The following is a 27416-nucleotide window of genomic DNA, read 5'->3' as shown; positions in this document are numbered from 1 at the left end:
TCTTGAGTTTCATCGATTCATTAATACTGCTGGTAATTTGCTAGAAACGGAGAAGATTTACATTTTTCTAATGCTTTGAAATATTTTGGATTTTATTTAATTAATTTATTTTTGTTATTATTTTTTAATGTTTACTTAGAGCAGAAGCAGGGGAGGGGCAGAGAGAGAGGGAGAGAAAAAATCCCATGCAGGCTCCATGCTGTTAGTGCAGAGCCCAATGTGGGGCTTGATCCCACAGACTGAGATCATGACCTAAACTGAAACTAAGAGTTGGATGCCCAACTGACTGAGCCACTCAGGTGCCCCTACTTATTTACTTTAAAGTTTATTTTGAGAGAGAGAGAGAGTGCAAGAGTGTGCATGTGAGCAGGAGAGGGGCAGAGAGAGGCGGGGAGAGAGAGAATCCCAAGCAAGCTCCATGCTGTCAGTGCAGAGCCTGACTTGGGGCTTGATCTCATGACCTGAGTCGAAATCAAGAGTCAGATGCTTAACCAACTGAGCCATCCAGGTGCCCCTGAACTATTTTGGGTTTTAAAACAATGGGTTCTAGTGACAGCTACTTAAAGTTAGAGGTTTTGTTTATGGTAGCAAGCACCTTTATAAAACTTGCTGGATTCTTGGACTTGGTGCTCTAAATTCTTACTTTTTTATTTTTTTTTATTTTTATTTTTTTGAGAGAGAGTGCACAGGGAGGGACAGAGAGGGAGAGAGAATCTTAAGGTCCACATCCAGTGCCAAGCCCAACTCGGAACTTGATCTCAGGACTGTGAGATCATAACTTGAGCCAAAATCAAGAGTAGGATGCTTAACCGACTGAGCCACCCAGGCGCTCCAAGTTCTTAGTGTTTGATCCTATGTCCAGATACTCTACCTGGAATGTGACAAACTGTTTTTTCCTTAGAACTTTTGAAAACACAGACTTTGGGGTCTTACGCTTTAGAATTTGCTTCTTCCTCTTTAAGATTCTTAACTAATGAAGCAACGTGGTTTGATTTTCTTTAAACAGGTGATGATGTAAAATCTAAAGATTACATTGTTGCGCTACAGCACCCTGTGACCACTGACATTAAGCATTCCATAAAAATGTTTGAATTAACATTGGATGCGCTTATCTCATTTAACAAGCGGACCCTAGTTCTGTTTCCAAACATTGATGCAGGTAATTGGAAATGAAATTATGCCACCTCCTTTTCTGATTTTATGTTTCTATTATGTCCCCTTTTGACTGCCCCTCCTATCTTATCTTATCATTGAAGCCCACTGTATTCTGAAATGCATTCCAGTTTTTAGGGGGTCACCAATTTTGTAGTAGATTGAAGTTTGTGATGTTTTTGCCAAGTCTGATAGAAACTGGGTAGGAAAGAAAGAAATACTTAAAACAAGTTTTCTCTAATCTCCACTGTAGTTCCAAGTTTAGTCTCTGTCCCCCAGTTTCCACCAATGAGAAAATGCAGTAGCTAAAAGACAAACCTTAGAAAGTGAAAGGGTATCTCTAGGAAAGTAATGATCCGAGTGAGTGCAATAAAATAGCCCTTACTGTTATTTCTTGTTCCCTTATTTATATTAGCTATACCTTAATCTTGAGCACAGGCAGTTTAGATCTGGAGTCCCCAACCAGTTTGTCCTTAAGCCTGACCTGGTTGATCACCTACTGGTGGATGGTACTGTAGCCTTTGGTGCTAGTGAGACCTTAGGCAGGTTAATGGGAATGTGAGCTATAAGTGAGAAATGCAGAGCAGGGCCTGGTGCTACAGAATTTTCAAGTACTGGTTTAGCTGACACCACTCGTTGCTGAGCTTTTAGGCATTTTTTGGTAAAGGAGGCAGGACCCTTCTCTGCAGTACCAAGATGTCAGCATCTTACTCTGAAAGTATCCTTCTTAGTGTCTCTTGAATAATCTTTTCTATTAGGGGAAACAAAGTAGGATGTTAGTTGGAAAAAAGAAGAACTCCCAACCCAGGTTTCATCCAGGTAACATTAGTATTTCAAAAATGTTAATATTGATTCTTCTAACCCTTTAAATTTTCTATAAATATTTGGTAATGTAATTATATATCTCTGATTCAATATTCATTGTCCGCGATACTCTGTTTATAATATACTTTCCTGATTGTACACACTTTAGAATTAGAGATATTTTTCCCCAGTGAAAATAAAGGGTCCCAGGAATGCCCAAATCATGTCTGCTACATGCCCGTCTCCTCCTCACAGGGCTTTTGACAAAATTAACACAAGGAACTTTAGGGAAGTAAGAATCACGGCATCCATTTATCATTATGAGGCTTAGTGCCCAATTCCCCAATGGAGGAGAATAGAAATAGTGTCTGTGGTTTAGGCTTAAGGCCAGAGAAAGCCTTCAGTGAGCCTAAATCTGAATCTCAGAATAGTACTACCTTCTGGCATACTAAATACTACAATAATTATAGTTGATGACTGATGTGCTCTGGCAGAACTGGATATAGAGAGAGGTGGCCAGGCCTGCAGTAGGGAGTTAGACCCTGAGTCTGTCACCTACCTTGCCACATAGAGGAAGTTAAAAAGAGAGAAAGCACATGTGTGCCCAACTTCTGTTACGTCAGTGGCTCTGCCCACCATTAAATATGGTGTGCTAACACAGTTTGGTGCTCACGGTCTTGTCTAAGTAATAAGATTAGCAACCTTATCTCCCTTGTTAGATGCTGGTTAGGAAAGGGTGAGTAAAGAGGCAAGCAGAGAGGCATTAATTATTGCCTCCCCCTTCATACACCTGTACCATTTTAAATAATCCTGCATTTAATATGAAATACCAGCCACAATATCAGGATCTACATGCATTTTGTTGGAGTTTAGTCCATGTAATCAGGGATGCTATCCAGCTGAGCAGTTGTTAGGGTAAATACGAGCATAGCTAAGGCAGAGGCTCTCTAATCAGCTTGGTGTGTGGAGCCCGAGAGCTTTCAATTTAGGAACTCCCAGCTTAAGAGAGAGACTGTTGGCCAGTCTTGCTTCTTAGTTGTTGTTTAATGTAAAGGCTTTTATTGGGGGATTAGTAAGAGGTGTTTACTTTGATGAATGCTGTTTAATGTTCCTAGATGAGTTGAAGCAGAGAGCTGACCAGACATTTTAAATATTCATCATTCCTGGAAAGATCAGTAATTAAAATTATTATCTCCCTAATAACCATTGTGCATTTGCATAGAACAATTTCTTTAAGTGGGGCTATACTTGCCAGTGAAAATGGTTTTTTAAATCTCATAAACCATTTAACAGTTGATTTTCATTATCACAGGGAGCAAAGAGATGGTTCGAGTGATGCGGAAGAAGGGCATTGAGCATCATCCCAACTTCCGTGCAGTTAAACACGTCCCATTTGACCAGTTTATACAGCTGGTTGCCCATGCTGGTTGTATGATTGGGAACAGCAGCTGTGGAGTACGAGAGGTTGGAGCTTTTGGAACACCTGTGATTAATCTTGGAACACGTCAGATTGGAAGAGAAACAGGTATTTACCTTTGTCCATGTCTCAGCTATCTAGAGATATATAGGAAAGCAGTGGCTCTGGCAAGCACAGTGTGGTCATTGCCCTGCTGTCTAACCAATCAGATTAGTAACTTGGCCTCCCATGGTAGGCAGTAGCTAGGAGAAGGTGAGAGAAGAGGCATTAAGTATTGGCTCCCCCTCATACATCTGTAACATCTTTAAAATTCTGTATATGAATTATTACAAGGCAGTGCTGGCATATATTTTTATGAATCAGTGAGTGAATGAGGTTAATGACCAGTTGTAGCCTAAAATCTATAAATAGCACAAAGTGATTACCAAATTTTTTTAGGGCTCTACATTTATTTTTATTGTCTTTGTAATATCAGAGCTAAGAGTTTCTTAGCTGATTATGGTCTTTGATGGCTGTGGGTAAGTTAGAATTGTTGAATATATTATATGAATGCTAGTCCCATTTTTGGGTACAGTAGAGTACTTTTAGTGAGTAGTTTAGAGCATGAAAACTCTAAGATGCCCCCTTAATAGCTGAAGGATAAAGAAATTTTATTATTAATTTGCTAATTGAGTTAGATCTTGTTTTTAATAGTAGTCCAAATTCTAATACTATACATAGAAATATATTTCTGTAGCTAATGGAAAAATGTATGGACTTTGTGAAAAAAGAACAAGACTAGAATCAAGGAGGTTAGTTTCAGCTCTGCTTTTTCTCTATTCGTAATTGCTACCCTAATTTTCTGTTGTCTTTAGGTCTTCTTTCCCTTACGTTATTATTATTTGTTTTTAATTTACATCCAAGTTAGCATATAGTGCAACAATGATTTCAGGGGCAGATTCCTTTATGCCCCTTACCCATTTAGCCCATCCCCCCCCTCCCACAACCCCTCCAGTAACTCTGTTCTCTATATTTAAGAGTCTCTTATATTTTGTCCCTCTCCCTGTTTTTATATTATTTTTGCTTCCCTTGTGTTCATCTGTTCTGTGTCTTAAAGTCCTCATATGGGTCATATGGTATTTGTCTTTCTCCGACTAATTTCGCTTAGCATAATACCTTCTAGTTCTTTCTCTGACTAATTTCGCTTAGCATAATACCTTCTAGTTCCATCCATGTAGTTGCAAATGGCAAGATTTCATTCTTCTTGATTGCTGAGTAATACTCCATTGTGTATATACACCACATCTTCTTTATCCATTCATCCATCGATGGACATTTGGGCTCTTTCCATACTTTGGCTATTGTTGATAGTGCTGCTATAAACGTTGGGGTGCATGTGTCCCCTTGAAACAGCACACCTGTATCCCTTGGATAAATACCTAGTAGTGCAATTGTTGGGTCGTTGCGTATTTCTGTTTTTAATTTTCTGAGGAACCTCCATACTGTTTTCCAGAGTGGCTGCACCAGTTTGCATTCCCACCAGCAGTGCAAAAGAGATCCTCTTTCTCCACATCCTTGCCAACATCTGTTGTTGCCTGAGTTGTTAATGTTAGCCCTTCTGACAGGTGTGATGAGGTGGTATCTCAGTGTGGCTTTGATTTGTATTTCCCTGATGATGAGTGATGTGGAGCATTTTTTCATGTGTCCGTTGGCCATCTGGTTGTCTTCTTTGGAGAAGTGTCCATTCATGTCTTTTGCCCATTTCTTCACTGGATTATTTGTTTTTTGGGTATTGAGTTTGATATCCCCTTTCATTCTTAACATATTACCTTGCTCCCCACTTCACAGAGAAAATACAAACCACTGAATGGAAATTCTTTTGACTCCATTCATTAAGAAAATATTTAATAAACACCTAGTATGTGTAGGCACTGGGATTTGTCAGTAAACCAGACTAACAAGGGCTCAGCTCTCGTGGAATTTCATTTTAGTGGGAGGGGAGATAGATGATAGACAAAAAAGAAAAAAAAAAAAAGAAGACTGTCAGAATTTATGTGTGGTGTGCAGGGTATAACCTGCAGGTGATGCGCCGGGCTACATTAGACTGCATCAGGGAAGGCCTCGTTGAGGAGATGACACTTCAGCTGAGATCTGAGTAACAGTGAATCCTCTGTGTGAGGATCAGAGAGAAGGCAGAGGGAACAGCCAGTGAGAAGACCCTAAGACAGGAACAAGCTTGATGTATTTGAGCAGCAAAAGGCCAGTGTAGCAGGAGGGTACTGGGCGGGAGGAAGAGCGATACAAGATGATGTCAGAGAAGGAGGCAGACCTTTGTAAGCCAGGGTAAAAAATCTGGGGTTTTTCCCAAGTTATCATGGAAAGCCATTTATGGGAGGATGACACGATGTGACTTGCATTTTGGAAAAACCACTCTGCTGCTCTATGAGAGTGGAATGTGGTGGGACAGGAGTGGAAGCAGGGAGACTACTTGAGAGGTTATTTCAGTTGATATGAGAGTTGATAGTGGCTTAGAGTACATGATAATAACAGAAAGGGACAAAAGTTAGATTTGGGGATTGTTATAGGACTTGCTGCTGCTTGGATGTGAGCGGTGAAAGGAAGAAACTTGCAGATTTTTGGATTGAGCAGTGGGGGCACTCTTTGCTGATATAGGGGACACCGTGGGAGGAACACATTTGGGGGGGGGGTGCAATTAAGAGTTTTCTAATAGCTGTGTTAAGTTCGAGATGCCTATTAGATATCAAAGTGGACATGGCAGACAAGCAGCTAGATAGTTCCAGGGAGAGTCAGAGTTGGAGATAGAAGTTTTAGAGTGATTGGCACGTGGATGTTGTTTAGTTAGGATATTAGTTCATCTGCTGTAACAGAGAGAACCAAGATAATAGTGCCTAAGTGGGATTTTCTTTGTTTCTCATTGGTATAACTCCATGGTTATCAGAAATTTAGCCTCCATCTGTCTGCTTGAGGGATGCTAATCTTGCTATCAAGTCCACGTTTTAGTCATTGGGAAGGAAGAGGAGGGAAGATGTCCTTCTTTTAAAAGCACAACCTGTAAATTTCAAATATTTCTTCATGTATCCTGTCAGAACATAGTCACAGGGTCACAGCTAGCAGTAGGGGAAGGTGAAGAATATAGTCTTGAGCTGGATTATCAGATGCCTGGCTAAAAATTCTGATGCTAGTACAGACAAAGGATATGGAGATAATGGTGCACCCTGCCAGAGATGTCATTTAAAATGAAGGGATTGGGGCGCCTGAGTGGCTCAGTCGGTTAAGCGGCCGACTTCAGCTCAGGTCATGATCTTGCGGTCCGTGAGGGCTGTGAGTTCGAGCCCCGCGTCGGGCTCTGTGCTCACAGCTGAGAGCCTGGAGCCTGTTTCAGATTCTGTGTCTCCCTCTCTCTGACCCTCCCCCGTTCATGCTCTGTCTCTCTCTGTCTCAAAAATAAATAAATGTTAAAAAAAATTTTTTTTTTAAATAAAATGAAGGGATTATAGGAGATTAACCAGGGTAACACGTAAATAGGGAAGAGAATGGAATCCACAACCAACTGCCGGAGCTAGTCAGCATTTAGAGTTCTGGTGAGGAGGAGGGGGCCAGTGGGAAGACTGAAAAGGAGTTGCCAGTGAGTCCAGAGGAAACCCAGGAGTGTGATAGCATTAAAGCCCAGAAAAGAAAGTGTTTCCAGGAGATGGTGTTGAACGCTGCTCAGAGTTCAAGGACAATGTGAAAGAAGAATTGAACACTGGATCTGGCATCGGGTCTTTAGTCAAAGGCAGTCTTGTACTTTGTCATTTGTCACCACACTTCTATAAACACATGTCCATCCATCCTTTCCTTCATACCTCTTTACATTGGAAGGGTTGGCATCTCTTTCCTGCCCATTGCTCAGCCTTCTACCCGTGTTCTAGATCCATACCCTTCCTGCCTTCTCAGGGACCTCAGGGGTATCCTTTCTCTACCATGATTCTTTAGCCTCCTCATCATTTAAACATGCCTTCGCCTCTCACGTCTGAAAACCAATCCCTTCCTCAACCCCATGCCTCTTTCCAGCTCTTCTCTTCTTAGCTAGGTCTGTTGAAAAATATGGCCATTTTCACTGTATTTACTCCATTGCACTGGCCAGAAAATATATGGAGAAAAAGTGACTGAACAGCTGACTGGCTGATAGAGTAATGGAACGACCTGGCCTGACTGCTGATGAACACCTGGCCGAGTAGATGGAAAGCAGGGTGGATTGAAAGAAGGGACACACTGAACGATTAGATGAGGGGTGGGGGGTAAGTGGGTACTAGATTAATGTACATCATTTATTTCAGTAAATCAACAAAAACTTGATTTATTCTTTTTGGGAATAAATGACCCTAGTGTCCTTAAGTATTTGGTACATGGAAATCTTGTTGAAAGTGCTTTAAAGGTATAAAGGAGAAAAGTCGATGTTTCTCTGATAGACTCATTTGAAGTCCTCTGGGTTTCAGGGTTAATAATGAGCACAACACATTGCTAATTTCTTTATTCTTTGGATATTTCCACTTCCAAATCATTGTAATGTGTCACTGGGTTCATCTAGGGGAGAATGTCCTTCATGTCCGGGATGCTGATACCCAAGACAAAATACTACAGGCACTGCATCTTCAGTTTGGCAAACAGTACCCTTGGTGAGTATATACCCTTTCTAAAGAAGTGATTTAAAAGGGGGAGCTGTGGGCACTGTTTTTAAGCTGTGATCATTCTTCAGTCATTTTAACAGAGCTTTTGTTATATATCCCTAGGGGTCCCTAGCTGTCAGGGAGACAGGGCTTGGCAGTAGAACCCCTATTACTCTACCAGGGGTTCAAATGGAGGATAGCTGTTTTTTATTTGTCTCAGTTAATTAATATAGCACTTCTGCCAGGAAATACTTCCTTAACCTACTTTGACTTTTTATAAATATTAGAAAATAACTGATTTTCTTTAAAAATAGTCTAGTTCAGCATTTTAATTTAGACTGCTCACCTTTCTGTTTCAAATTAATGAGATTTTCCTTTATTTGGATGTTTGAAATGTTTGAATTCTGAAAATAACTTTTTTTCCTCACGAATGTAAAGGTTTAAAAAGCAATAAATAAATAGATTCATTGTCCCAAATTATGTTATATTCTGAAATTGGCTTAACAAAGGTAATTTGTCTTTGATGATAGAGACATTTGTTAATGGTATCCCAGTCTGGAATAGTTGTATTTCAACCAACAGTGGAGTTAGACATTCCGTTGATAATATGCTAAAGATATCGGATGTTATTTCAAAATGAAGAAGCACAACTTTATTACCTGAAGTCTTGGTTTCTATTAGTACCGTGTCCTCCATACCATTTCACATGTATGAGAGAAGCATTTAATTTGACTTTTTTGATACTGCAGTTCAAAGATATATGGGGATGGAAATGCTGTTCCAAGGATTTTGAAGTTTCTCAAATCTATTGATCTTCAAGAGCCACTGCAAAAGAAATTCTGCTTTCCTCCTGTGAAGGAGAATATCTCTCAAGATATTGACCATATTCTTGAAACTCTAAGTGCCTTGGCTGTTGATCTTGGTGGGACAAACCTCCGAGTTGCAATAGTCAGCATGAAGGTAAAATAATTCCTAAGTCTTAACTTCATACCTCATATAAATAATTGGTCTTTTCTTTAAAGTATGGTTGGAAGGTAGGACTAGAAACATACATTAGAGTTTATAATCATTTGCTCACAGGATTGACTTTTAGATCCATTACAATGTTTGTCTTGCAATATTTTACAAATTATTGACATTTCAGAGAAATAAAATTCTCCGGGAATCCAAGTTAGTGAGACTTGAATTAACCATGGGAGACACCTTAGGCACCAGAGAGGGCTCTTGCCACCCAGGAGACCTGGAATTCTATATTTGGTAACAGCATGTAGCATGTTGATTACGGTCATTATCCAGAGGAAGACATCGGCAAATGGGGAAGGGAATTGCATCTCCTCTAGAACATGATTTTTAGTTGAGTACAGCATACTTCAGTCCCTTAACCAAAAAATCAGCAGTGTTGACAGAGACTGAGAGAGCATCATAAAAACACTAAATTGTTCATGTTAAAAGATCTCTGATGACTTAAGAATAAACCTACCAGAGGGGCACCTGGGTGGCTCAGTTGGTTGAGCATCTGACTTCGCCTCAGGTCATGATCTGAAGGCTGGTGAATTCTAGCTCTGCGTTGGGTTCTATGCTGCTGACAACTCAGAGCCTGGAGCCTGCTTCAGATTCTGTGTCTCCCTCTCTATCTGTTCCTCCCCTGCTTGTGCTCTGTCTCTCAAAAATGAGTAAAGATTAAAAAAAAAAAAAAAAAGCCTACCAGAGAAGGTTCTGAAATCTTGTGGATATATAGTTTTAGGAGTCCATGAAAAATAGTAAGGTCTTAAAAAATAAAGTTGTTTAGGGGCGCCTGGGTGGCTCAGTCGGTTGAGCGTCTGACTTCGACTCGGGTCATGATCTCGCGGTCCGTGAGTTCGAGCCCCGCGTCGGGCTCTGTGCTGACCGCTCAGAGCCTGGAGCCTGTTTCAGATTCTGTGTCTCCCTCTCTCTCTGACCCTCCCCCGTTCATGCTCTCTCTCTGTCTCAAAAATAAATAAACGTTAAAAAAAATAAATAAAAAAAAGTTGTTTGGATCAAATAGAGCAAAACAAAACCCAATTTTCTCAAAAGAAGTGGTGGTCTCCTTTGTAAATACTCTTTAAAAAGTATTAATAGAATGGGCACCTGGGTGGCTCAGTTGGATAAATGTCCAACTTCGGCTCAGGTCATGATCTCACATTTGTGAGTTTGAGCCCCCCACTGGGCTGTCTGTGTCAGTGTGGAGCCCACTTCAGATCCTCTGTCCCCCTCTCTCTCTGTCTCTCCCCCGCTTGCATTCACGCATTCTTTTCTCTCTCTGTCTCTCAAAAATAAACATTCAAAAAAATATATTAATAGAAGATTTTCTTAACCTGAAGATGATCTATTCTGTATCAGTGGTCAGCACCCTTTGTAGTGGTGAAATTCTAGGGACATCCCTATTAAAATCAAGAAGAAAAGAAATGTTTTCTGCAACATTATTTCACATAATTCTGGGGGAGTCACAAAGGGATAAAGCAAAGAACAAACAGCACAATCTCTCCTTCTCTCCCCCTCCCCTGCTTGTGCTGTCTCTCTCAAGATACATAAATAAAATTTAAAAAGATCAGTAACTTTCTACTTACATGAAATTTTAGGCAGATTTTTGAGTTTTCCTCTTGGTGAGTGTTTGTTAGCCTGACTGTCCATTAGCATTACCTGGAAGCTTAAAAAAAAATACAGATGCCCAGGCTATTTGAATCTCTGCAGGTGGGGTCCAGGGCATCACTATTTGTTCACTATTTGTTGAAGGTTGAGAAACACAACTTTAGGTTTGCTTTTTAAAAAAATATTTATTTACTTTTGCACATGTGTGTGCACAAGTGGAGGAGGGGCAGAGTAAGAGGGAGACAGTGAATCCCAAGCAGGCTCCTCGCTGTCAGCGCAGAGTCTGACGATGTGGATCTCAAATCAAGTCAGATGCTTAATCAGCTGAGCCACTCAGGCGCCCCACTTTCGGTGTCCTTTTAATGACAATCATTAGTGATTGCTTTAACCCTTGTAAATGGATAAAATCCATTAATAACAAAAGATTGGGAAAGAGCCTATTCAGAACAACAACCAAAATTGTAAGAATCATCTAAACTAACAACTTACGCAATCTATCTATATGAAGAAAAGTATAAAACTTCAACAAATAATGTAAAGGCTTGAAAAGTGTCCTAGATGGGAATGCTGAGTATTTTTAAAATGTCAGCACTTTTCCAAATTGAATTATAAGTTTAATACAATCCTAGTCAACATTTCAGTGGGATTTTTTTAAAGTTTGGCACATTATTCTGAAATTTACTCAAAATGATGCACAAGTGAGAAGAGCAAAGAAAAAACTTAAAAACCATAATTGGGAGAGACTCTCCTTGACTGGCTTTAAAACAGATCACAAAGCACAGTAATTTAAACATTTTGGAACCATGCCATTATTGGCTTCACTTATGGGAGGTGATCAGCGCTTACCTCCCTAGGATATATATTTAGGTGCCTCAGTTTTTAAGCAAGGAAGTTTTTTCAGCCTGAAAGAGTAAACTACGACCTTTTTGTGAAGATTGTGATTAGCCAGCACTGACTTTATGTGTAAGAGGGGCACCGTGATTTGCTGTGAGCTGTTGTTGCTTCAGTAGCCATGTGCCAGGATTGTTTCTCAGGAAACTACTTGGACATACCCCACGGCCGGCCCACATCAGAGCAGCTCCCTTCCTGAGCAGTCCTCTGAATCTACAGTACTCTCTATCCTATAGTGAAGTCTGATGTATCGTGAAAAAGGTCAGAAGATTCACAGGCTGCTTCTTAGCTTAGATCAATGAGACAGGGCTTGTTTTTTTCTCTTTTAGGGTGAAATTGTCAAGAAGTATACTCAGTTCAATCCTAAAACCTATGAAGAGAGGATTAATTTAATCCTACAGATGTGTGTTGAAGCTGCAGCAGAAGCTGTAAAACTGAACTGCAGAATTTTGGGAGTAGGTGAGATTGTGAATTACATATTCAAGAAATGTTCGTTTTTTTTTTTAATATGAAATTTATTGGCAAATTGATTTCCATACAACACTCAGTGCTTATCCCCACAGGTGCCCTCCTCAATGCCCATCGCCCACCCTCCCCTCCCTCCTACCCCCCATCAACCCTGTTTATTCTCAGTTTTTAAGAGTCTCTTACGGTTTGCCTCCTTCCCTCTCTGTAACTTTTTCCCCCCTTCCCCTCCCCCATGGTCTTCTGTTAAGTTTCTCAGGATCCACGTAAGAGTGAAAACATATGGTATCTGTCTTTCTCTGCCTGACTTATTTCACTTAGCATAACACTCTCCAGTTGCATCCACGTTGCTACAAAAGGCCATATTTCATTCTTCCTCATTGCCAAGTAGTATTCCACTATGTATATAAACCACAATTTCTTTATCCATTCATCAGTTGATGGACATTTAGGCTCTTTCCATGATTTGGCTATTGTTGAAAGTGCTGCTATAAACATTGGGGTACAAGTGCCCCTATGCATCAGTACTCCTGTATCCCTTGGGTAAATTCCTAGCAGTGCTACTGCTGGGTCATAGGGTAGGTCTATTTTTAATTTTTTGAGGAACCTCCACACTGTTTTCCAGAGCGGCTGCACCAGTTTGCATTCCCACCAACAGTGCAAGAGGGTTCCCATTTCTCCACATCCTCTCCAGCGTCTATAGTCTCCTGATTTGTTAAGAAATGTTCATTTTGACATACAGAGTTTTCCAAGTTCTGATGCATGACTGACCATCAAGTCACTGCTCTGTGTACAGATGGCTCCAGGGCCTATCTGTGGGCCCCAAGCAGACTTCCTAGAACCCCAGTAATTGTCATGCGTACATTGGTGGGGAGCTACAGATTTTGCTCAGAATTGCCTGACATTTCCTTGCAATCTTTGGTAATGCTTGTCTTAGGAGATCTTGGGTGAATTAATTTGTGTTTGAAACCCAGTAAGTTGGCATACTTTCTAAGGTTGCTTATGAGAATTATTTTCCTTGTGTGTGTGGTGGAGCTCAGGTATTTCCACGGGTGGCCGGGTAAATCCTCGGGAAGGAATTGTGCTGCATTCAACTAAACTGATTCAAGAATGGAACTCTGTGGACCTCAGGACCCCCCTGTCTGACACTTTGCATCTCCCTGTGTGGGTGGACAATGATGGCAATTGTGCTGCCCTGGCGGAAAGGAAATTTGGCCAAGGAAAGGGCCTGGAAAACTTTGTGACACTTATCACAGGTACAGGTAAGAGGAGTAAGAGGTTGTTTGAGGAGCTAGAATGGGTGTTGGGGCATGCCTTCAGCACCAGCAGGCAGCTTGTGAGTCTGCTTTAGTGTTCACTTCCTGCCTGAGTAGAGCCAGGAGGTGAGCCCCACATGAGAGCTTAGGGCCTTCTCAGTCTTTCCTGGGCATATGCCCTGCCCTGGGCATGTGTGTGGACCTCAGATTGCTAGGAACTTGTCAGAGCTGTTCAAAGCTCTTACTCCCCAAAGCTTCTCATTCCCAGCTTTGCCTCCCAGTCTTCTTGGTTAGTATATTATTTGCCTCATCTGTCAGCTGTCGCCCTAGGCAGCAGAGACGAATAAATATATTTTGCCTTTAAATGTTTTTGACAAAGGCCACCTGAGTGCCTCCCCAGCTCTAGGGGAGTTCTGAGGTCAGTGACACAAAGGTGAGCTGAGCTGAGCTCTTCGAGTTGGTCCTCCACTAGCCGCCAAGTAGGTCAGAACAAGCAACCACAGGTTTTCGAGAATGAAGTTGGTCCTGCTTCTTCCAGTACTGCCGTCTCTGTGCAGGATGTGGGCTGGTTCAAGGCCACCAAACTGGGGAGTGGGTGGTGGGACCAGAAAATGCCAGAAGGAGCTCTTAAGAATCAGTTGTTGTTTTTTTTTCTTGAGTAAGCATTCCCTGGTTGTTACAAAACCTGTGGTTAGTTTCCAGAGTTCCAAAAAAAAAATTGGTTCTGAGAGTTTTTGCCAGTTTATTCATTGCTTTAGTGGAGGGATGGACTTTTGGAGTCGCCTACTTTGCCATTTTTGCTGATGTCCTACTTTTGGAATGAAAAACAGACTGAGCTAGTAAGTGGTTGAGCCACCATTTTTCCCAGATATATGTAACTTCAAAACTTGTGTGCTCTTAAACTCTGAATTATGCTACCTCCTCTTGAAGCTCAGGCCCTTCTTCTCTTAGTTGCAGATACAGTTTTAGCAAGCTTGGATATCATTTCTTAGTTCAGAGCAGGTAATTTGCAAATTAGAAGGGTGGAGTTGAAGAGTAGGTGCCACAGGAAGTAACTGATGGCAAGAGAGCTCTAAAAATAGTCTTCTCAGGCTTTCCTCCTTAATAACTCCTAAACTTGGTAACAAGAGTCATTGACATTCATAATCATTGAGTCATAGATTTTTGGACATGGTGGCATTAAGAGGCAAAATCTTAATATTCTCTGTTTAAGGAAGAAAGTGGTGTGTGAAAGGTGGTGTGCGATACATTTGGGAAAGATGGTCTTATCTTGGGTTTCTCCCACAGCAGAGCCCAAGACGAGGACTTAGGTGTGAGAATTTTATGTTGGAGGTGATCCTGAGAAACAGGAGTAAAGGAGTGAGAAGAGTAGAACAGAGTAGATGGAAAACCGTTATCCAAGTTGCCTTGAGGGCATTGGGGGCTGAAATCTACCAGAACCTCCCAAGAAACCTGTGGAATATCATCCAGAATTGTCCACTGAAATCTGTTGGCTCTTACCTTGCTTGGTTGAGGATGCCCTGTGCTCACGTGGACAGTTAGGCTCTAACGTTAGTGTTGGAGATGGCCTTGGTGAGAACAGGCATTGTGAGCTTGAGGTGGTATACTGTCATCACACGGTGAGTCTGAGCCTGCATGGATCTGTTCCCCACAGCTGTGCTTGAAATCACAGTGAGCCACGTAGGTGCGACACAGAGCATCAGAGGATCTGCTAGATAGATTTTCCTCCAAAATGCTTCCAGGTGAAGTGTTAATAGTAAGTTTCTGCTATTTAGGAAAAGGGGCATCATAAAGAATCTCACATTCCAGAGCTTTGCTAAACACATGAGGCATTGCCATATTTCAGCTTTCTGTTTCAGGGGAAGAGCCACCTCACTGATTATTGTCTCTCACTGTAGGAATTGGCGGGGGTATCATCCATCAGCACGAATTGATCCATGGAAGCTCCTTCTGTGCTGCAGAACTTGGCCACCTTGTTGTGTCTCTGGATGGGCCTGATTGTTCCTGTGGAAGTCATGGGTGTATTGAAGCATATGCCTCTGGAATGGCCTTGCAGAGGGAAGCAAAAAAGCTACATGATGGTTGGTTTCTTTCTCCTGAGGGATTAAATAGCTAAACTGTAGACAAGTATTTCAAAGTACATATTCCAAAAAGAGCTGAACACTGAAGCCAGAACTTCTACCCTTCTCACTTCCTGGAGGAAAGGTGGGGTTCCTCATACTAAAACTCCCAGGTACCCTTAGTCTTGACCCATATTAACACTTTCCTCTCCAATGCTGGGGGTGGACAAGGGTCTTGAGTTCCAGGAGAGCAGGGAGGATTTTTTTAATTTTTGTTTCCTCGGCCTCTAGCACAGGGTGGGTGCTTAATACACATTTTTAAAACTTTCTTTTTTTAATGTTTGTTTATTTTGGGGACAGAAACAGAGTGTGAGCAGGGAAGAGGCAAAGAGAGAGACACAGGATCTGAAGCAGGCTCCAGGGTCTGAGCTTTCAGCACAGAGCCTGATGTGGGGCTCAAACTTGTGAACCATGAGATCGTGACCTGAGCCAAAGTTGGACGTTTGACCGACTGAGCCGCCCAGGTGCCCCCTTAATACACATTAAAAAAATTTTTTTTTAACATGTATTTATTTTTGAGAGAGGCAGAGCATGAGCCGGGGTGGTGGGGGGGGGGGGGTGGGGGGAGAGGGAGAGAGAGAAACAGAGACAGAGAGAGATACAGAATCTGAAGAAGGCTCCAGGCTCTGAGCTGTTTGTTAGCACAGAGCCTAGCACGGGGCTCGAACCCACAAACTCCAAGACCATGACCTGAGCCGAAGTCAGGTGCTCAACCAACTGAGCCACCCAGGTGCCCCCCATCCCCCAACTTAATACACATTTTAATGAAGAAGTAAATGGATTAACATACTACAGTTGTGAAGTCTGAGAAGTCTATTTGAGTTAAAGCTATTTCTGGACATGTTAATAAAAGGATGGTTTCTAGCCTAAGAAAAAGGAGTCATTTAATATCATTATAATATAGTGTCAAGTGCACTGCGAATGATGGCCAAGGAATGTAGACGTATAGAAGGACACCAGCGTTCTCTCCCTGCCCTCTTCATATGGGGAAGGGAGTGTTAGGGTGCTGCCTGGAGGTTGAGAGAGGGTAAGTAGAATTAGCAGGGCAAGTTGGGATGAGCCAGGGATGCTTCCAAGCCTGGGAAACAGAAACAGTGGTGTGGGTACATAAAGGGCAAGGTAGGGTAGAGTGTAGCAAGAGGGAGGCCAGGACCAGCAGCTAATGAAGCCATTGAGAACTTTTAGGGGAAAAGCATGGTCAGATCTGAATTTTAGACTCTTCACTACACTGTAACTTTCTGTTTTCTGTGAGAAAAATAGTAGTTGAATGGAGTGGCTTTATTTTTCAAAATTTTATTTAAATTCTAGTTAACATACAGTATAGTATTGGTTTTAGGAGTAGAATTTAGTGTCTTTTTTCCATTGGATATTCTTTTCTGCTTTGTTGAAGATTAGTTGACCCTATAGTTGTGGGTCCATTTCTGGGTTTTCTGTTCTGTTTTCATGCCAGTACCATACTGTCTGGATGACTACAGCTTTGTAATATAGCTTGAAATCCAGAATCGTGATGCCTCCAGTTTTGTTTTTTTCAGGATTGATTTGGCTATTAGGGATGATTCCGTAGAAATTTTAGGATTATTTGTTCTAGCTCTGTGAAAAATGCTGGTGGTATTTTGATGGAGATTGTGTTAAATGTGTAGATTGCTTTGGGTAATATAGACATTTTAACAATGTTTTTTCTTCCAATCCATGAGCAAGGAATGCTTTTCCGTTTCTTTGTGTCCTCTTCAATTTCTTTCATAAGTGTTCTGTAGTTTTCAAGAGTACAGATCTTTTACCTCTTTGGTTAGGTTTATTCCTAGGTATCTTATGGGTTTTGGTGCAATTGCAAATGGGATCGATTCTTTGATTTCTTTTTCTGCTGCTTCATTTTTGGTGTATAGAAATACAACCAATTTCTGTATGTTGATTTTATATCCTGCAACTTTGCTCAGTTCATGTGTTAGTTCTAGCAATTTTTTGCTGGAGTCTTTTGGGTTTTCTACATAGAGTATCATGTCGTCTGCAGATAGTGAAAGGTAGACTTCTTCCTTGCTGATTTGGATGCGTTTTATTCCTTTTTGTTGTCTGATTGCTGAGGTTAAGACTTCCGGTACTATGTTAAATAGTAATGGTGAGAGTGGACATCCTTGTCTTGTTCCTCAAGGAGAAAGGCTCTCAGTTTTTCCCCATTGAGAATGGTTAATTAGCTGTGGGTCTTTCATATGTAGCTTTTATGATGTTGAGGTATGTTCCATCAATGCCTACTTTGTTGAGGGTTTTTATCAAGAGTGAATGCTGTATTTTGTCATCTATTGAGAGGATCATATGGTTCTTATCCTTTCTTTTATCAATGTGGTGTATCACGTTGATTGATTTGCACATATTGAACCAGCTCTGCAGCCCAGGAATAAAAAAATCCCATTTGATTGTGGTAAATAATTCTTTTAATGTAGTGTTGGATTCAATTTGCTAGTATCTTGTTGAGAATTTTTGCATCCATGTTCATTAGGGATATTGGCCTGTAATTCTTTTTATTGGGGTCATTGTCTGGTTTTGGAATCAAGGTAATGCTGGCCTTGTAGAATTAGTTTGGAAGTTTTCCTTCCATTTCTGATTTTTGGAATAGTTTGAGAATAGGTATTACTACTTTTTTTTTTTTTTTTAAGTTTGTTTATTTATTTCTGAGACAACGTGCATGCACAAGCTGGGGAGGAGCAGAGAGAGGGGAAGAGAGAATCCCAATCCATGATGATAGCATGGAGCCTGACAGAGGGCTCAATCCCACAAACCGTGAGATCATGACCTGAGCCAAAATCAAGAGTCAGATGCTTAACCTACTGAGCCACCCAGGCACCCTGGTATTAACTCTTCTTTCAAGGTACGGTAGAATTCCCCTGGGAAGCCATCTGGCCCTGGACTTTTGTTTGTTGGGAGTTTTTTGATTACAGTTTCAATTTCTTTGCTAATTGAGTCTGTTTAAATTTTCTATTTCTTCCTGTTTCAGTTTTGGTAGTTTGCGTGTTTCTAGGAATTTGTCCATCTTTATGATTGCCCAGTTTGTTGGCATATAATTTTTCATAATATTCTCTTATAATTGTATTTCTGAGGTGTTGGTAGTGATCTCTCCCCTTTCATTTGTGATTTTATTTATTTGGGTCCTTTCTTTTTTCTTTTTGACAAGTCTGGTTAGGAGGTTATCAATTTTGTTCTTTCAAAGAACCAGCTCTTAGTTTTGTTGCTCTTTTCTTTTTTGTTGTCGTTGTTTGTTTCTATATCATTTATTTCTGCTCTGTCTTTATTATTTACCTTGTTCTGCTGGCTTTAGGCTTTCTTTATTTTCCCATTTCTAGCTCCCTTATGTGTAACGTTAGGTTGTGTATTTGAGACCTTTCTTGATTCTTGAGGTAGGCCTGTATTGCAAGATACTTCCCTCTTAAGACTGCCTTTGCTGCATCTCAGAGGTTTTGGACTGCCGTGTATTCATTTTCATTTGCTTCCATGTACTTTTTTATTTCTTCTTTAATTTCCTCATTAACCCATTCATTCTTTAGTGTGATGTTATTTAACCTCCATGTATTTGTGGTCTTTTCAAATTTTTTCTTGTGGTTGACTTCAAGTTTCATAGCGTTGTGGTCTCAAAATATGCATGGTTGATCTCAGTCTTTTAAGGGCTGATTTGTGACCCAGTATATGATCTATTCTGGAGAATATTCTGTGTGTACTCTAAAAGAATGTGTATTCTGCTGCTTTAGGATCAAATGTTCTGAATATATGTGTTAAGTCCATCTGGTCCAGTGTGTCATTCAAAGCCATTGTTTCCTTGTTGATTTTCTGCTTAATCTGTAAATTGGTATAAGTGGGGTGTTAAAACTCCCTACTAGTATTGTATTTCATCAGTGAGTTTCTTTATGTCTGTTAGTAATTGATTTGGATGTCCCAGGCTGGCATAAATATTTACAATTAGAACTTGATGGGTAGACTCCTTAATTATGATATAATGCCCTTCATTTCTTTTTACGGTCTTTGGTTTAAAATCTAGTTTTTCTGATAGAAGTATGGCTATTCCAGCTTTCTTTTAGTATCCATTATCATGATAGATGGTCTCCATCACCTCACTTTGAATCTGCTGATGTCTTTAGGTCTAAAATGAGTCTCCTATAGACAGGTTATAGATGGATCTTGTTTTTGTTTTTTGTATCCATTCTGATACCCTGTATCTTTTGATTGGAGTATTTAGTCCATTTACAGTCAGGGTGATTATTGAAAGAAAGATAGGAGTCTACTGCCATTATGTTACCTGTAAAGTTGGTGTTTCTGATGATGTTCTCTGTTCCTTTCCAGTCTTCATTGCTTTTGGTCTTTTTTTTTTTCCCCCCAGAGTCCCTCTTAATATTTCTTGAAGGAATGGCTTAGTGGTCACAAATTCATTCAGTTTTTGGGGAAACTCTTTATCTCTCCTTCTATTCTGAATGACAGCTTTGATGGATAAGGTATTCTTGGCTACATATTTTTCCCATTCAGCATGTTGAATATATCCTGCTATTCCCTTCTGGCTTGGCAAGTTTCTCTGGGCAGATTTGCTGCGAACCTGATCTGTCTTCCTTTGTAGGTTAAGGACTTTTTCCCCGCTGCTTTCAGGACTCTTTCCTTGTCTGTGTATTTGGTGAATTTGACTATGATATGCCTTGGTGATGACCAGCTTTTGTTGAATGTAATGAGACTTCTCTGTGCTTCTTGGATTTTGATGTCTGCATGCTTCCCCAGATTAGGGAAGTTTTCAGCTATAATTTGCTCACCTAAACATTCTGCTCCTTTCTCTCTCTTCATTTTCTGGGACTCCTATGATAAGAATGTTATTCCGTTTTAATAAGTTGCTGAGTTTCCTAAGTCTACCTTCATGATCCATTATCTTTGCTTCCCTCTTCTTTTCAGCTTCATTATTTTTGATAATTTTAACTTCTGTATCACTGATTCGTTTCTCAGATTCATCCATTCTCACTGTTGTGACATCCATTCAGGTTTGCAGTTTGGTTATAGCATTTTTAATTTCAGCCTGACTGGGTTTTAGCTTTTATCTCTGCAGTAAGGGATTCTTTACAGTCTTCTAAGCATTTGTCAAGCCCAGCTAGAATCCTTATAATTGTTGTTTTAAATTCTAGTTCAGACATATTACTTATATCTGTATTGATTAATTCCCTGGCTGTCATTTCTTCCTGTTCTTTCTTTTGGGGTGAATTCATCCATCTTGTCATTTTGGAGGGGAAAAAATAATAATAAAATGGAATTTAAAAAATAATAAAGGAAGCTAGATCCTTGATGTATAGCTTTAAGCTTTATAGAAGAAAAAAGATGAAGAAAAGGTAAAAAAAAAAATTTTTTTTTAATTAAAAAAAATAAAATACAATAAAAAATAAAAAATTTGCTTTCTGTATCCCAGGAAAAAAAACAAACACAAAAACAAATATAGAAACGAAGCAAAGAAACAAAACCCAAGGGAAGCTAGATCCTGTTTCCCCTAGAGCTGAAGCTTTGCAGCATTCTATGATCTGTAGACCTAGTGCATGGAAGCGGTTTGTGTTGGTCTTCTGGTGGAGGGGCCTACTACTTTGATTCTCAGGCTAACTTGCTCTACCAGAGATGTGCCTGGAGGGTGCAAGGGGGCGGGCTTGGTGTATTGGCTCTGTTCTCCACTTGGTGGCTCCATTCTCTACTTGGTGGTGCTGTTTAGCTCACTGAGGTTGATCAGTGCTGATGGGCTAGGGGTGAAATGGCTTCACCCCACTCTAGTCTCCAGAGAGGGAAGTTTGTGCCCCACAGATGTGCAATCAGTCATCCTCCTGTGTCCCCAGATTCTGTCAGCTCCCCACCTTCATTCACCCTGTGTCTGCGCTGTCCACCTGCCATATGGTGCCACCCTCCTGGGTTTTATCTCAGACACAGCTCTGTTTCAAAACCCCACACTTCAGAGACCCCTGTGTCTTGGGACCTGCATTGAATCCTGTGGGACAGCATTTTGCTGCACTGTGGCTGGTGCCAGCTTGTCCTAAGCAACAGTTGCGCGACTGTGCAGCAGCAGTGGCTTAGAGTTTATGGTAAATTGCAACACGCAGCCAGCATCTTTGTTTCTGTACTGGTGAATGGGGCAGCTCAGTGGTACCCACCAGGGCTTTTGCCTGCTTGAGAGGCCATGTCGCCTCTACCAAATGCACTCCAGGGGATCCTCAGACCACACTGCCCGCTCCGGGGCTCTGCCCTGCTTCCTCGAGGGAACTGACCTCCAAAACTTCAGACTCTGCACTCCACCTTCTCCTTTTTCCCCATCATTGGTTTTGGGGAACAGTTTTTTTTGTGTAGTCCCCTGCATGTATTTTCACTCTTTTATTTTTTTTCTTCATTCTTATCTCCCCTCCCCCTGATCAGGGATCCCTCCCCTTCACGGTGTCAGCCATTCTTTTCTTCCAACGACTCAACCTTCCACAGTTCCTACCTTGCATGGGTTGTTTTTTCTGTTCATAGACATGCAGTTTTGTCTTCTAAGACTTCTGGTCAATTTCTTAGGTGTTCAGAATGATTTGATACTTATCTAGCAGTTTGGGGGAGGAGGCAAGCTTGGAGTCACCTTACTCCTCTGCCATCTTGCCTTAATCCCTCCAAATGGAGTGGCTTTAAATAGTACAATTCTAGAGTGACTTCCCCTTTTCTAGTCGGACAGCTGGGGGTTGAGAATATGAAAGGAGGAGCAAGTTGTGGCAGAAGATGATGGTTGGGTGCTTATGGGACATAGGGTGGAGATGTGTAGGCAGAGCCTGGCTACAGGAGTCTGGTGCTTGGGAGAGAGGACTAGAGGTGGGGATTTGGGAATCATCAGTGCTGAGGTGGCAGTTAAACCTTTGAATTGAATGAGATTGGAGTGAGGCAAGAGTTAGTGGTGGAACCTTGCAAAACAGTGTTTAATGGGCAGAAAGGAAAACCAGGAATGGGTAAAGTCACAGAAGCCAAAAGGGAGAGTGCTTCAGGGAGGGAATAGTTGGGAATGTCAAGTGCTGCTTTTGAGAGAGAAAATCAGAAAAAGGTATTGATTTTGGCCATGAGGACGCTATTTGAAGCCCTGAAAACTATTTTTCAACCTCATTTTTTACATTCAGCCCCCCTTAGGAGCCTGTTCAGACTTTTCTTAGTCCTCCCCCCCGCCATAATACTTTAATACCATATATCTGTTGATCTGTTTGTATTTATGTACTATTTGTATAAGAAGAATAAGCTTATAAACTCCCCCCCCCCCTCCAAGAACCAGTTTTGGTCCCCATCAGGGCAAATGCCTGTCTTAGGAAAGAGCACATTCAAATCACAGGAGCAGAAACTTGACTACGCTGAGAGGGAAGAATTGCTTTGAGGACATGGAAATTGTGAGCACCTGCCAGTGGAAAGCAGACAGTAGGAATGGAAGCAAGGGTTGAGAATGTGGGAGGGAAAGGGCAGTTGAGTCCCTACTATAAAGCTCCTGGCAAGGGGTAGGAGATGAGCTGCAAGGCCTCGACAGAGGGCCCAAGAGAGGGGAAGGATGAGTGAAGGTGTGCAAACACAGTCGTGTTTATAGGTGGGGGCAGAAAAGTGAGGGACTGCTGCCTGTTGGTGTCCTTTAGCAGAGAGGCCAGCAGGACGGAAATCCTATGGTAGGAGGTGGGGTATAAGGTGTGAGGTGGTGGAAACTGAGAAGAGCCACGGGGGCGGGGGGGTGGAACGGGAGAACGCTGGCAGGGGCAGCTGTGAGAAGATCCTTGGATGGGGTCTAGGCGGCAGCCTGCATGGCTGGGATTTTCTCTCATCAGCACACAAGTATGACAGCAGACGAGGAGGCAGATTGACCTGGGTTGATGACGGGCAGGTGAGGGGCAGAAAAGACCAGGACTATAGATAATAGACATGTTTAGTGAGCATTGACTCTGGCCAGCACTTAACTAAGTACTTGATATCTGTTACCTCATTCAGTTCCTCACATAATCCTGCCAGGGTACATGGTGTTACCCGTTTTATAGAGAAAAGAAGGGTCTGCAGGTGGCGTGACGTGGACAGGGTTGTGCAGCTGGTAGTGGCCGAGCGCCAGCAACTGAGAACCCCTGTCAGCGTCAGTTCTTCAGGCCTTGCCGTGGAACGTGGGGCACTCGCAGTAATGTGACCTGCATCTGGGGTGGATAAAGGAAGGAGATAAATACAGAGGAGTCTGATAATTTGGGGAAAAAAACACGTTAAGGACTCAGTTTCATGTGGAGGTGAGAAGTAAAGAAACTAGAGAGCCGGATAGGAGGCTGTGGTTGGAGTTGAGGATTTTCCAGGTGGGGAAGTTCTGGATGATAGCTAACCAAGACGGCAAGAGGACAGCGGCCTCTGGAAAATGTATGTGGACATTTGTGCGTGATAAAAAGCTTTGCAAATGTGAAAAGAAACCTGCTGCAGGACTGCCACAGCCCAGTGATGACTGCTGCCTCTTGCCTCTTCTCTAACAGAAGACCTGCTCTTGGTGGAAGGGATGTCAGTGCCAAAAGACGAGGCCGTGAGTGCAGTCCATCTCATCCAAGCCGCAAAACTTGGCAACGTGAAGGCCCAGAGCATCTTGAGAACAGGTGAGCATGTGGCTCTGGGCAGCTGTGCCCTAGAGGGCCCCTCAGACCGCCCAGGGCTCCGACACGTACCCAGCCCCCCTCGGGACCAATGCTCTGGAATGTGTGTTCAGGGCCGTTTTTCCCTGCTTTCTGAGAGTGAAAAAAAGGAAATGGCATTCAAGGTATTTGGCAGCATTGCTTTATTAAACAGGTTTTTTGTTTTGTTTTAAAACCATGAATAAACTACTTGTTCATTTTATAGGAGATCTAGAGAAATACAGGAGAGTAGGAAAAAGTATCTCTTTGGGGAGCCTGGGTGGCTCAGTCGGTTGAGCGTCCGACTTCAGCTCAGGTCACGATCTCACTGTTTGTGAGTTCAAGCCCCACATCCGGCTCTGTGCTGACAGCTCAGAGCCTGGAGCCTGTGTCAGATTCTGTGTCTCCCTCTCTCTCTGCCCCACCCCCACTCTCTCACATGCGCTCTTTCTCTCTCATTCAAAAATAAACATTAAAAAAAAATTGAAAAAGTATCCCTTCAAGTTTTACTCTTCAGAGATAGTCAACTATTAGCATTCCCTTCCAGTCTTTTCCAGTTTTTTTTTTTTTTAAACATAGTTGAGAGCATATGGTGTAGTATTACCATATCTAGCTTTTTTTAAATTTCGAAGCATAACAACATTTTCTCATATTAAGAATAAATCATGAGGGCGCCTGGGTGGCTCAGTTGGTTAAGCATCCGACTCTTGATTTGGCTCAGGTCATGATCTCACAGTTTGTGAGTTTGAGCCTGCATTGGCAGTGAGGAGTCTGCTTTGGATATTTTCTCTCTCTCTCTCTCTCTCTCTCTCTCTCTCTCTCTCTCTCTCTCTCTCTCTCTCTCTGCCCCTCCTCCACTCAAGCGTACGCTTCCCCTCTCAAAATCAATAGGAGCGGGTGGCTCAGTCAGTTAAATGGCCAACTTCACCTTAAGTCATGATCTCATGGTTCATGAGTTTGAGCCCCACATCAGGCTCTCTGCTGTCAGCACAAGCCTGCTTTGGATTCTTTGTACCCCTCTCTCTCTGCCTCCCATCTCAAAAATAAACATTAAAAAATAATTAATAAACTTAAAAAAAAGAGTAAGTCACAAACAGCTTTAAAAGTACCACTCTCTCTTACGTAGTATGAATGTAGTGAGTATTCTGGGCTGCTGACTCTTTCCACTGTCCTCTGGTGTTTTTGATTTGGCTCTCTCCTTGAGACTTATTTTCATTTTTGTTTTCTTGTAGCTGGAACGGCTTTGGGTCTTGGGGTTGTGAACATCCTCCACACCATAAATCCTTCCCTTGTGATCCTCTCTGGAGTCCTAGCCAGTCACTACATCCACATCGTCAAAGATGTCATCCGCCAGCAAGCCTTGTCCTCGGTTCAGGATGTGGACGTGGTAGTTTCGGATTTGGTGGATCCCGCCCTGCTCGGTGCCGCCAGCATGGTTTTGGACTACACAACTCGCAGGATCTGCTAGGCCTCCCGGGAGGGGACATGGACCAAGACTCAGAACTTCTTCGTGGAATCAGGTTGTCTTTTAGATGAGCGTTTCTTACAAAGCAAATTTGGTATTTAGCAGGTGACTTCAGCAGTTAAGTTTTTGCTTTTAGTCTCCTCTTCCAAAGTCACTTTTCCCAACCCATTTTGGTAGATGCTGCTCTTTCTGGGGTCATTTTAGCTCAAACCCTGTAAGTACCAGTCACAATTTTCTGTGCCAAAGGAGCTGTGATAGTAGACAAGGAAGCCTTAGGACTCTGCTCACCAGACGTACCACTTAGACCTGCAGGCCTTGCTTGAGATGGGACCTTGATAACTGGAGTTTGGATTATTAATCCTTCCTACTCTGACCTTAAACTCAGATTGCAGAAAGGGATCCAGTCAGGAAACAGAAGGAAATCTCACCGTGAATGGCTAAAGTAAACTTTTTTAAAAACAGCTTTACTGAGATATTTTTAAAAGGGTACAATTTGGTAAGCTTTGACATATGTATATACCTGTGAAACCATCACCACAATCAAGACATTGGACATACCTGTCACCCCCAAATGTCATTTGTTTAAAGATGTTATTTGCTACTACTCTTGGAGAGTCTTGAGCAACTTTAGGGATCTGAATTACAGTGGCTTTAAGTGACCTTGTCCTTATCTTCTTAAGGACAGCTGACAAGCCACTAGGACTTAACAGCCTCTGAAAGGAGATTAACCATCCCCAAAGGATCTTCGTTATGGACAAACACCTCTCCCTTCAATAACTTTTCATGCTAATGTTGAGTATGACCCTGGAGTATCTCCTAAGGCAGCGTTTGTGGAGCCCGTATCTGTGAATCTGGATTCTGGCAAAATACGATTTTGTGCTTTCATTGGTGTCTAGATACAAAGGCTAGGGTTCTTGCTATCAATTTCAACCTGGAAGAAATATGAATACCCACCATTTATTAAGTGCCTACTATGTGCCAGGTTCTGAACTAGGTGCTCCATATACGTTATTCTAAATTCTCACAACCTGGGAGGTAGGTGTTTTAATTTCCATTTTATACAACCGCAAATTAAGTCTTGGCGCGTTTAAGTGATGGCACCTAAAGCTGTGTGGCTAGTGACTCTCAGAAACAGGATTTGCTCCCAGGTCCATCTGTGCTTTTCTGCTAAGCCACACAACCCCTCAAATAAAAACCTTGCAGAAGGTACCTATATCCTAATTTAGTTCAGACTAACAACAGCTTTAATAAGACTGTCTCATTAGCAGATGACTCAATTTGTCTTTGATGCTGTCCCTCAGTGATAAATTTAATCAAATATTCTTCTCTGCTGTGGACATTTTGCCAATACAGTATTTTGTCTAGTGACAGGTTTTTATGGGTACTTTCAGATGATCTAAGAAAGCATATGCATGTTTTTCAGATTCTTATTTTAGGACAACCAGAAAGTTTCTATTGTTTCAGTGTTAGCATACAAAATAAAGTGTGAAAGAATCAATATTGCATTTGAACTACTTCCTTCCTGGTGGTTTAATGTGAATAGATAGGTTGGCTGATTCCAGGAACTCCACCGGCCCTGAAATAATCTCCAGGTCCTGGTTATTGTTGAAAAATTCCACCGTGATTCCTAGGAAGGAAGCTAGTTCTGCTTGGCGTCAGCGTCTGGGGTGAGGTGGTGTCCTGTGAAGGGACACCAGTTGTTCCTGGGCGACATCTGTAACTGCTCTGGACACCAGATGGTTGCATTGCTACCAGGCTTCATACCAAATATTTGGAAGGATGGTTCTAAATCTAAAACCAAATCTTAGTTTTTATTGAATTCACAGAAAGGATAATTAATATATTCCAACATAATTATTACTGACAGTTAAATCACATATTAATTTATTTTAGTGTAAATATTTGTATGTTACTGTTCTGAGCCAAATTCTAAAGAAAAAATAAATATATTTCTTTGTGGAAATCCTAA

At 41.7% G+C, this 27416-nt stretch overlaps 1 protein-coding gene across 10 annotated transcripts in view; it reads left to right on the top strand.

The window, feature by feature from the left end:
• The window catches only part of GNE (glucosamine (UDP-N-acetyl)-2-epimerase/N-acetylmannosamine kinase), a 70234-nt gene extending 42818 nt beyond the window's left edge, over window positions 1-27416 (top strand). For 8 of the 10 annotated variants that reach the window (XM_042965327.1, XM_042965324.1, XM_042965321.1 and 5 more), the window contains 9 exons: window positions 1007-1159; window positions 3269-3481; window positions 7944-8031; window positions 8772-8982; window positions 11853-11982; window positions 13029-13250; window positions 15143-15325; window positions 23851-23967; window positions 25215-27416. In XM_042965327.1, coding sequence (XP_042821261.1) covers window positions 1007-1159; window positions 3269-3481; window positions 7944-8031; window positions 8772-8982; window positions 11853-11982; window positions 13029-13250; window positions 15143-15325; window positions 23851-23967; window positions 25215-25450 — 1553 coding nt within the window. In that variant the 3' untranslated portion in view covers window positions 25451-27416. The remainder of the gene's footprint in view (window positions 1-1006; window positions 1160-3268; window positions 3482-7943; window positions 8032-8771; window positions 8983-11852; window positions 11983-13028; window positions 13251-15142; window positions 15326-23850; window positions 23968-25214) is intronic. The other 2 variants (XM_042965322.1, XM_042965326.1) reach the window with 2 other exon arrangements.

The sequence above is a fragment of the Panthera tigris genome, chromosome D4 (genome assembly GCF_018350195.1).
Source record: "Panthera tigris isolate Pti1 chromosome D4, P.tigris_Pti1_mat1.1, whole genome shotgun sequence".
Classification (NCBI taxonomy): Eukaryota; Metazoa; Chordata; class Mammalia; order Carnivora; family Felidae; genus Panthera; species Panthera tigris.
This window is presented reverse-complemented; position numbering and strand designations above follow the sequence as displayed.